Raw genomic sequence first — 11,186 nt, forward strand, 5'->3', positions numbered from 1 at the left:
TTAGTAATCATAATTTAATATAATCATAAGTGACACATAAAGCCACTTCTGCCAAAGCTGTGAGTAAAGCAAGCGTTTGTTGAAGGGAACAGCGCTTGCTCTCCTCTTTTTAGAAAACATTTTGTTATTTGTGATGAAGAAAAAAAATCTAATTTGTTAACTACAAATAAAAAAAATGCAAAATATAAAGAAAGTGAGGCTCGGTGTTATTTGTTGTCTTGTGGTGTGATTGTGTGCCTGCAGAGTGAAAATAAACCCTGGAGGGATATCGCCATCACATACATCTCATTATTTCTCGGTATTTTATAAGAGATGTGATATTCAGTGTTTTGTTTTTTGTTTTTTTCTAAAGCCCTTAATGGAAAATTACCTTATTATCTCTCAGAATTGCTTCGTCACTCAGATAGGTTTTATCAGACACACTGATATACTGACTGGCTCCTGCTTCATGAGCTGTTTCACCTTTTCTTTATGGGATGTGTCAAACACCCAACAGATCACTTAAGATCTCTTAGAACTTTATTAATACCAATGACATTGCTCAACATACAAATAAAAAAAACACAACAGAGTAATAAATATAGTATAAGTATAAGATGTAATATTAACACCAGTGCCTAGTAGAATAACAATAAAAGTAAGAGTAAAATAAGTGAACTCAAATAGACAAAGTAATATTATGCATTATATTGAGAGAGTAATATTGGAAATTATATTGAAAAAATAATTAAAAAAATAAGTAATATTGCACAGGATATTCTGTCATTGTGTTACTTATGAATGGAATCATGGTGAAAATAAATGATTCCCCTTTTTGATTGGGACCATCTGGAACCTCCTGAAGGACCTCTGGGGGTCCCCGGACCCCACTTTGAAAACCACTGGGCTAAAGCATGCAGTCTGAACTGAGATAAGATAAAGTCATCAATTACAATATTCTTTGAATGTTTTCAGAAACATCTTGTAGTGTACTGTTTAGCTGTTAAATGAGAAAGTTTGTGACCCGGCAGCCATGTTGAGATCAGTTGAGGAAATACCAAGCACCGCCCATCAGCTGGAGCACAGCCAATAGGAACGCTCTCTCTCTGAGATGGCCTGTGATTGGCCAAAGTCTCCCGTCACTGGATAGATTTTTTTAAAGCCTGAAAACAGAGCCATGATCAGAAATTTCACTGTACTATAGAATTATTATATTTGGTTGCTCTGATTACAGTGACAAAGACAGTAATGCATTTTTTCTTATTAATTTAATTTTAATTCTTGTGTAAAGTGTAAATTTACCCAAAAAAAGCCTAACTTCTTTGTATTTATGAAAAAAATGGAAGTAGTTATATCTGTCAACAATTTCTTCCTCACAAAACAAAAAAAAAGCAATGAAAACAATGAATGTATGCAATATCTTTAAAGTTTTTAAGTGAAATTATTGTCATTCTCTCATGTGGTCTTTTTTAAAAAAAATGTTTTATTTTATGTTGGTTTTGTTTCATTTCTGTTGTTTTTCTTTTATGTTTGGCACAGCTCTTTGTTTATGTTTTCGCTATGCTTCTTCTCTATGTAAATGTTTTTAATGTTTTTCTGCTGTTACTATGGAAACTGTCATTTTGAAATAAAAAAAAAGAAAACAGAGTCATGAGGAGGTGCAGAAGTCATATGCTTTGCCAAATGATGCCAAAAATATTCCACTGCAGGATTAATTAGTTAATAAGTATTTCTCCTCTTGCAGTGGTTGCTATGGAGACAGATCAAATCCAACTCTTCCACCGGGACTCAGGAGCTTGTTTGTTTCTTGTTAAATAGCAGATTTAAAAGTAGACTGTAAAGTAAAGTGTTCACACGAGGACACGACGAGACAATAACCTATGAAAACACTACAGGAATCTGAAACTACAGGTGAGCTCATAAATGTGCTCAAAGCCAGCCAGGTAAAGATCACCTTTTCTTATAGTGTGATTTCCTGTCAGCTGAGAAGTTAATTTGCTTTGCTCAGTGTTCATATTGTGATGTTATTAGTTTAGTGTTGGTATCTCAAAGCGCTTGTGTTGCTGACTGAGGATGAACATAGTGTTTCATGTGGTCGTAATTATAGTTAGAATAATTATAAATAATAATAATTATAGTTAGACAAATTTAGGAAAATGTAATTATAGTATATGTATAGCTCAATAAGGAAGCTGGTTAATAATTAATAACTGACTTATGGAGAAGGGATGGGATTAAATAAGTTTGTACTTCTTCTCACTCCTTTTCGAATATGTAAATCAAGGCATCAAGTGTCGACAATTTATTTTTCTTATGCTTTTTATTGTATGTAAATACTACTTGTTTCTGACTGTCCACTTGTTGGTATGATCATTCTTTTTCTTTCTTTATTTTTTTTTGTATTCTACATGTTCGAAATAAATTTTGAAATGAAATGAAATGAAAATAGACAACATATCCATATAGTTATATAGTAGGCTAACTGGTCTGGACTCAAGAGGAGAGTGTGATTTGTTGTATGTGTTCCTGTTAGGAGGTTTATTGTTCTCTTATTCACCCACATGTTTGTAGATTTATTTTTGGACCAGATGGGTTGATGTGATTCCTCCATAATAATCTCGTGAGGCAGCAGTGAATAGGCCACACATTTCTGTTGACATCTCTATGTGATGTGCCTGTGTGGATATCAGGGCTGTTTGTGTATTGGCAAGATTCTGGCGATATGATACGTATCATGACAGCGGTTACTGTAAGCAAGACGATATATTGAGATTTTTAGAATCTAATTTGAGGAAAAACTCATACTATAAAACACACACCCCCACAGGCATAAAATCTGAGTTAAACCTGCAGTAGGCAGTATATTTTTTGGCATCATTGGGCAAAAATCCCATAATAACCTTTCAGCATATTGTAATTCAAGTGTTCTGAGAGGAAACTAGACTTCTGCAGCTCCTCATGGCTCTGTTTTCAGGCTTTAAAAAATCTAGACTTTGACCAATCACAGGTCATTTCAGAGCGTTCCTATTGGCTGTGCTTCAGCTGGTGGGCGGTGCTTGGTATTTCCTCAACTGATCTCAACATGGCTGCCGGGTCAAAAACTTTCTCATTTCACAGCTAAACAGTACACTACTAGATGTTTCTGAAAACATTTGAGGAGAGAAATAGGCATTTCAGTAAAAGAATATTGATTAATATTTGATCAGCGCTGCCTAGTTAGACCGTTTGATGGGAGTGATTGACAGCTGCTCAGAGACGGCAAGGCTCCAGCTCGGCTCTGATTGGTTGTTTTCCTCCGGTCTGTGAAATCTTGCAGCTGCCATTAGGAGCACCGTTCAACGGGTAGGTCAGAGGTTACAGGGGCCAGTTAGTGGTCCCATAACTGGTCCCATAACTGGTTGCATAACTGGTCCCATAACTGGGCAGCTGTGGCTCAGAGGGTAGAGCAGGTCGTCCACCAATCTTAAGGTCGGTGGTTTCGAGTGTGTTTCATCAGCGTGTGAATGTGTGTGTGAATGGATGAATGCTGATATGTAGTGTAAAGCGCTTTGAGTGGTCGGAAGACTAGAAAAGTGCTATATAAACGCAAGTCCATTTACCATTTACCATGACATAAAGCTGTCACACAAACTGAAAATCTGTAATTACTGGAGTAACAGTAGCACTGCCGTAGTTGGATACATACATAGAGACATTTATTTACAGAACAATACAGCTCATAGCCAGGTGGATTATTCCACATCATCATCCTCCCCGGTGGATAGTTGTGGGGAGGGATGACGGGCAGCGTACTCGGCCAGGTTGGTGAGTCCGTACACCACGCAGCAGCTCAGGGCGCTGCGGGTGATCGCCATGTCACAGACCGCAGACCACTCACCAGTTTTGGCGTCAAAGCACTCAACGTCATGGGTGGTGGATAAGCCGTTGAAGCCCCCGACCACAAAGAGACAGTCATTGAGCACTGCGATGCCGAAGTTACTGCGGGGGCTCAACATGGACGGCACATCGTCCCACGTGTCGGTGTGAGGGTTGTACTTCTCAGCAGTCTGCAGACGGCTGGTTCCACTGAAACCGCCAACCTTTAACAGAAAAGGTGAAATATGAAGTCGGGATTACTACTACTACCTTTTGTTTCTCATTTTATACACAACACTCTTGTTAGGCCCGATCAGACAGAGTGTGTTTTAGCAGCTTTGGGTGGCTTTTTTAAAATTGTTGTTCAATGAGATTAAAGCGTTTTGCGCGCTGCTTTTGCGTTGCTGAGCGCCTCGTGTTTATACAGGAACGCCTTGAACGCCTCAAGTTGAAAAAAAATTCAACTCGAAGCGGAAAAGCACTCGACGTTATTGGCGTTTATCAGCTGGAGGCAAATTAGTGCGGTAGCCTACTTGAGATTTCGGTTAAGTTGTTTTCAATATTTTAAACTGCACTATTAAGTATTTGGGTCAAGGACAGTTCATAGTTTGAGATAAGGTAACGCTAGCACTCGTTTGGTGGTTGCCTAGCAACATATAAAATAAGACGCAGCAAAGACTTTGTCTGATGGGACAACAAAAAGGCAATGTGTATGTAGGGCAGTAACTAACAATTATTTTCATTATTGATCAGTCTGCTGATTATTTTCTCAATTGATAGTTTAGTCTAAAAAATATCAGAGGGAATAATGCCCGTTACAATTTCCCAAAACACAATTTGAAAAATTTAAATGTTCGTTGTTTGATCCAACCAAAACCTATAAACCCAAAGATATTCAGTTTAATATTGTGGAAAACAAAGAAAAGCAGCAAACCTTCACACTTGAGAACACTTGAAAAATGACTTAAACGATACTGGATTATCCAGCCCGTTCTCATTCCCAGTGCGTCAAATACCGAGGCTTTGTCACGGCCTTCAGTGTGTTCGATACCGCCGCATAAGGCACCCTTTAGCACCAGTACGAGACGCACCTGGCTTTCCATTATCTACAATGTTTCTCTGGCTTTCGATGATGTGTGTTTATCTAATTAAAACCTCTGCCAGCAACATACTTTCGCGCCTTTCTGTCTCAGAGAGTTTCTGTGTTATGTGAATATCAGCAGTGTTCAATGTGCTTACTGCAAAGATATGGTCTGCATAGGTGATGACCCCGATTCCACTGCGCCTGTTGCCCATGGAGGCGATCAGTGTCCACTGGTCGGTCTCTGGGTCGTAACATTCAGCCGATGACAGGCACTCGTTCCCAGTGAAGCCACCGCAGATGTACACCTGGAGAGAATTAAAGAATTAATAAGTCATTTCTAGACTCATATCCACACCTTTGGGGATCAAACTAGCCAGTTGCATAGTTAAATAAAGCAGTGAGGTTTGTTCAACTTCTGTTTTTCTTTAGTCAAGCTAGAGATGTGCAACTTCTGTGCTCTCCCTGCTCTCACACAGAGCTGTCTGAACTATTCAGAGCTGCTCTTTAACTCCACCTACCTTGCCATGGAGGGTCGTGCAGCTGGCGTCACTCCTCTGCTCGTGCATGGTGGCAATAAGAGTCCACTGGTTGATTGTGGGCTGATAGCGCTCAGCAGTTCTGAGTCGCTCGTGTCCATCATAACCTCCCATGGCATATATGCAACCGTCCAACACAGTTACGCTGACATAGCAGCGGCTCATGTGCATTTGTGACACCTCATGCCAGCTGTGCGTGTCCAGGTCAAACCTGTGCACAGAGCTGAACAGCGCTACACTGTCAAAGCCACCGACGCAGTAAACTGAGCTATTGAGGAAAACCAAGCCGTGGTAAGCCCGGGGAGCCTCCTCATTGTTCGTTACATCGACCCAGAGGTCAGCACGGACATCGTACGCTTCTATTGCATTGGTGGGACTGCCGCCGCTCCAGCCTCCAACGGCAAACAGAATGGCAGGAGGCAGTCGTGGGCGGACCAAGCCAGATTGTTGGTGAAGCACGGCCTTCATGGTCCTGTCGAGCATTAGTCGACACTTTTTGCTCGCCTTCGCCAGGTCGTTGTTTCTCACACAGTTTTTCAAGTAATCTGGACTCATTAAAGCCAGTCTGATCTACACAGAGACATGAGGACAGAAGTTGGAATTAAATTGTCTGAAATAGAGCCCAACCAATACTTTTGACATGGCTGATTTTAGCTTATCAAAGATACATTGCATTTGCAAATACTATGTTGGCCTATAAGTAACAAGAAATTGCAGTAGAGAAATGCCAAACATACGTTTGAGGTCATTTGGAAACGGTGTTGCAAATATGTAATTTGTCCACTAGAGAGCACTGACAATTTTGTTTTTTTTAACTGAAAAATATTCCTCTCAGTACTGGTATTTGTCACATTTTTTTAATAATAAAATTTAAAGAATTCTTATTTAAAAAAAAAAAAAGAAAAGAAAATTGGAAAAATGAATATTGGCCAATATATCGTTTAGGTATATCTTTTTTACACTCAAATATCGATATCAGCAAAAACATCCAGTATCACTCCAATGTTCTTTACATCGTTCGTCTTTGGGCTGTTTGACCTTTACACACACTATTTACTGTAATTCACCAAATTTTTCCAAAATGTTCAAAAAAGAAGAAAATACTTTGAGGAACTAAACCAGATCGTAACATTTCTCATACTTCTATTAATAGATTCATCAGAATTCTACAATCGTTGGATGTTGAAAGGGTTTCATACAGAGCTCTCACAGATATATCTACATCTCTCTTTATCTTAATTAACCCATTAAGCATTTTGCATTTGTAAAGATGGGAACTGGTCTAGAATAGGACTCAATGTGACCTGGTCTCAGTTTTGATTTTGTCCTGACCTCTTTACATGTGGCCTTGACTGTGCAGACTTTACCAAGGGGGGTTTTGACAGCCCTGATCATACTGTTGTATTCTAGATAACACCATTAGCGAGATGTAAAATATGCAAATCAAAAGTTAATGTAGTAGCGGCTGACTAATTGTTCGTCACCCTTCACTTACGTTGGACAGAAGCAGAGGGATGTATTCTCTGCGTTCCTCATTTTCGTGGGCGATCCAACGAAGGACGGCCTCAAACACCGTTTCCTCCTGCTTCACATTGAGTTGGTCTTTCTCAAGGATTTTAACAAGATCCCCCGCAGAGAGCAGCAGGAACTCTTCTGAGGTGGCGGCAATCTCCTCAAAGTGATTCAGCATGAAAAGGAAGGCCTTGTGGTTGGTTTCGGGGGTGTAATGGAAGCCCGTGAACCACCAGATGCCGATGCAGTTCTGAGGGCTCAGCTGCCCCTCCAGGAAGGAGCAGCACACTTTTACGATGCCCATTACATTGAACTGGTCCGCTGCTACAAAAAGCTCTTGTACATTGTCTTGTGTCACAAGAACAGAGTCCGTGTAGGCAAAGTCTATGATGAACTTCATCATGTCAGCTGTCACATTGGGGATGTCAAAGTCCCGACTGTCTGGGGTCGACCAGTGAGTGAAGAGCTCTCTGTGAGGCAGGAAGGAAGCAAAACAAGGGTTTGAAAATAACTCGGTCCACGTTTTTCGCTTCATAGTCACACTTCATAGAATAATAACATAGATAGGAGATAGGAGATAGCAGGTCAGCTGTATTATGTCGCATAGATGTGGTGTACATCATCATTGTACACAGTATCTGAAGATTAATTTGACATGCAGCTCAGTACTGTGTGTCAAGTTGTTCTCGTCATAAATCAGAAAAAAAAGTGTATAAGGACTTAGAAAATGATGATAGAAGTATATTATGGCCATTCCCATGCTTACTTATGTGAAGACACCAAGACCTTGAGGAACACCATACAAAAAGCCATGCTGTGATTTGGTATCAAAAACTTTTGACATTTGGAGATGTCTACCAGAATTGTATTTTTTGGCGATTGAATGGCGAGCACTTCTGTTCTGGAAACTTCTCAGAAACCCCCATATTGCGAATATACCTAGGAAAGCCATCCATCCTCTGAATGCTCTAGGTTTCTAGTTTGTGGCTGTAAAGTTTCATGAGGCTAGAGGTCACCACAGGTCATTTTATACAGTGAGGTTGAGTTTAAAAAAATTATCTCACTACAATGAAATGGCTACTATGAGGACTAACATCATCACACAGGAATACAATTGGGCTCATTGGATCCACAAGAGTCTCAACTACGTGAATTTAGTATAGGCAAAAACAACACTTCAGATATCTTGAGGTCAGAGGTCAAGGGACCTCTTTGAAAATGGCCATGCCAGTTTTTGCTTGCCAAAATTTAGCGTACATGTGGAGCGTTATTTAACCTCCTTCACGACAAGCTAGTGTGACATGGTTGGTACCAAGTGATTCCTTAGCTTTTTTATATGACGACAGTATTTTCCCTCTAGCTTTAAAACTTAAAGCCCGCTGCAATCTCCGAAATATCGATTGTGTTAATGCGTTAAAGAAATTAGTGGCCAACTCACTTGAAGTATGAGCTGCAGTTGCAGAGGATGATCTTGTGCACGTGAAATTCAACGTTGTCCACTCTGATCACCGCGTCACAAAGCTGTTGCTCCAGACGGAGCTCGTTATACACAGGCATCTTTGCTCTTGAGGATTTTAAGTCTTTATAACCAATAGGTGCAGGTTTCTCCTGCGACTCTCAGCAAGTGTATCTAGCTATGTGTGAAACTTCTGCTTCTGCACAGAGATGACGACAGGATTCTAGAAGGGACCATTATGACATCTGGGAATCTTGTGATGAACAGCAGCCTCCATTCCAATTACAAGTTCTACAGAAAATATTCTAAATACAGTGAATACACTCTCTCTGCCCGCTGAGCAGCTGAGCGGCTCTCGTTTTACGCAGACAGGCCATTAAACTAGCTAAATAAAATAACAAACATTGCCCAACCCTAATGCCTACCATTGTTTATATTTTAAGTAACCTCTCGCCTGCCTTCCTGCTTTATGACCCACGGCCGTGCAGGTCAGAGGATGAGATCGGTGCATGATGCGCGCAGATACAGACATAGATATGAAGAAGTTTTGTATGTATACAGATTTCGGAGGAGACCGGCGGCGTTGAAAAAAGCTTGCCCTTTCAAAACTACTCGCTAACTGCTAACGTTACTCACGTTAAATAGCGGTCCACTTCCGTGTTTTGGTACGGTTGGCTTTCACACCTGATGCGAACAGTACTCGAGTCCACATGAACCGTACTCCAAACCACCTTTTCAAGTGGACTCGTGCACGGATCGACGAACCGTACCCGAGTACGGTACGGAGTGTTCACACTAATCATGATTGGCCATTACTGAATCTGGCCCAATTCAAACTGATGATACTGCATTCCTCCTTCTGTACTGTAAGTAAGTAATATGCATTCATTACATCACACATTGATGCGCTCTTACTTGCCATTGCACTTGTGCCCACAATGGGCCGAAAAGAGATCATGTTTTAAAACCATGTCCGTTGTGTACTTGTGATGTCACTGGAGAAATTATTAGTTGGAGAGTAGAACCTAATGTAAAATCACTTTTAGAGCTCCAAAAATGCTCAGGTCAACCTTTTGAGAAGATTTCTTTCAGAAAAGTAATCCACAAACTCTCTACTTTTACTGGGCTCTGATTCCATTTCAGTCTGTGTTAGCCAGCTGTTCTTGGTAAAGACTCATACTTTATAAAATGATTCTTGGGTTAGGGTTTCTTGTCGAAAAAAATTTCATGAAAAAAAAGTCATAGTATGTCGGAGAAAAAAAAGTCATATTATATAATGTCAAAATATTTGATGAAAAAAAGTCATAGTAGAGTATGTCGAAAAATTGACTCGAATAATCAGAGTATAGTTTGTCGAAAAATAATCATATTATAGTAGGTCGAAAATTTGATGAAAAAAGTCATAGTATAATATGTCGGAAAAAAATCAGATTATAATATATCAAAATTTTTAATGAAAAAAAGTCATAGTATAGTATATTGAAAAAAGTCATGAAAAAAAATAAGTAATATAAAAACTTTGAAAAAAGTAATATTATAGTAGGTCAACGTTTTTGATGAAAAAAAGTCATAGTATAGTCTGTCTGAAAAAAGTCATATTATAATATATCGAAAAATTTGATGAAAAAAGTCATAGTATAGGATGTTGTAAAAAATCAGATTATAATATATCGAAATTTTTAATGGAAAAAAGTCATAGTTTAGTATATCGAAAAAAGTCATAAAAAAAATTCATGAAAAAAGACATAGAATAGTGTGTCGAAAAAAGCTCATATTATAGCATATTGAAATTATTTATGAAAATTATTCATAGTATAGTATGTCCAAAAAAATCATAGAAATGTTTGTCGAAAAATTTCATGAAAAAAGTCATAGTATAGTATGTTGAAAAAAACTTTATAGTATAGTGTCGAAAAAAAGTAATATTATAATCTGTCAAAATATTTGATGAAAAAAGTCATGGTGTAGTATGTCCAAAAAAATGCATATTAAAGCATATCGAAAAAAAGTCATGATATGTCAAAATATTTGATGAAAGAAGTTATAGTACATTATCTCGAAAAATTTCATGAAGAAAGTCATAGTATAGTCTGTAGAAATATTTCATGAAAAAATTTCATATTATAGTATGTCAAAATATTTGATGAAAGAAGTCATGGTATAGTATGTCGGAAAAAAAACGCATGTTAAAGCATGTCGAAAAAAAGTCATATATTATGTCGAAAAATTTCATGAAAGAAGTCATGGTACAGTATGTCGATAAAAAAGTCATTATATTACATCTAAATATTTGATGTAAAAAGTCATAGTATAGTATGTCGAAAAAAAAACGCATATTAAAGCATGTCGAAGAAAAAGTCATATTATAATATGTCAAAATATTTGATGAAAAATGTCATAGTATAGCATGTCGAAAAAAAGTCGGGAAAAAAAGCCAAAGTATAGTTTGTCAAAAAATTTCATAACGTTTTTTTTAAACAAAGTATGTTGCAAAGAATTAAAGAAAAGTCACTCATACAAAGGTCATCATAAAGTGTGCAGTGAAATAGGAGTCAAACAAACAACTATAATTTTTAAAGCAAAGTTTATTGCATATAAAGTAAACCAAAGGATCAGTAAGTTTTGGCTGATAACAACGCCGCTTAATCTGCCAGGTGCCAGGAACTCCAAAAATGATGAAGGGATTAGTTCCAGGTTACCTGCAAAACACGGCATAAAGAACATTTAAGCAGCTTTGGACACATCATGAAAAATTTCATTAAAA

The 11,186-nt window shown here is 38.3% G+C and overlaps 1 protein-coding gene and 1 long non-coding RNA gene across 2 annotated transcripts; both read right to left on the bottom strand.

The window, feature by feature from the left end:
- Positions 1–1,771: 1,771 nt before the first annotated feature.
- Positions 1,772–10,593, bottom strand: LOC141773119 (uncharacterized). The gene is made up of 2 exons (XR_012595012.1): positions 9,219–10,593; positions 1,772–1,938 (listed from the first exon to the last, which is right to left on the bottom strand). It is a non-coding gene; the product is annotated as an uncharacterized LOC141773119 (long non-coding RNA).
- Positions 3,650–9,206, bottom strand: LOC141773117 (kelch-like protein 10). The gene is made up of 5 exons (XM_074644805.1): positions 8,405–9,206; positions 6,950–7,436; positions 5,437–6,024; positions 5,074–5,223; positions 3,650–4,058 (listed from the first exon to the last, which is right to left on the bottom strand). Exons 1-5 carry the CDS (start codon positions 8,521–8,523, stop codon positions 3,711–3,713), a joined length of 1,692 nt encoding a protein of 563 aa, XP_074500906.1. The 5' UTR covers positions 8,524–9,206; the 3' UTR covers positions 3,650–3,710.
- Positions 10,594–11,186: the final 593 nt, after the last annotated feature.

This window comes from Sebastes fasciatus, chromosome 8 (assembly GCF_043250625.1).
Source record: "Sebastes fasciatus isolate fSebFas1 chromosome 8, fSebFas1.pri, whole genome shotgun sequence".
NCBI classification, from domain to species: domain Eukaryota; kingdom Metazoa; phylum Chordata; class Actinopteri; order Perciformes; family Sebastidae; genus Sebastes; species Sebastes fasciatus.

Bases quoted from the DNA above. Each gene is read 5' to 3' on its own strand.
- LOC141773117 (XM_074644805.1), bottom strand. From the start codon at position 8,523: ATGCCTGTGTATAACGAGCTCCGTCTGGAGCAACAGCTTTGTGACGCG. The intron at 5,224-5,436 runs GTAGGTGGAGTT...AATTCTCTCCAG, and splicing joins GCACGACCCTCCATGGCAAG to GTGTACATCTGCGGTGGCTT. The intron at 4,059-5,073 runs GTAAGCACATTG...TTTCTGTTAAAG, and splicing joins ATGCAGACCATATCTTTGCA to GTTGGCGGTTTCAGTGGAAC.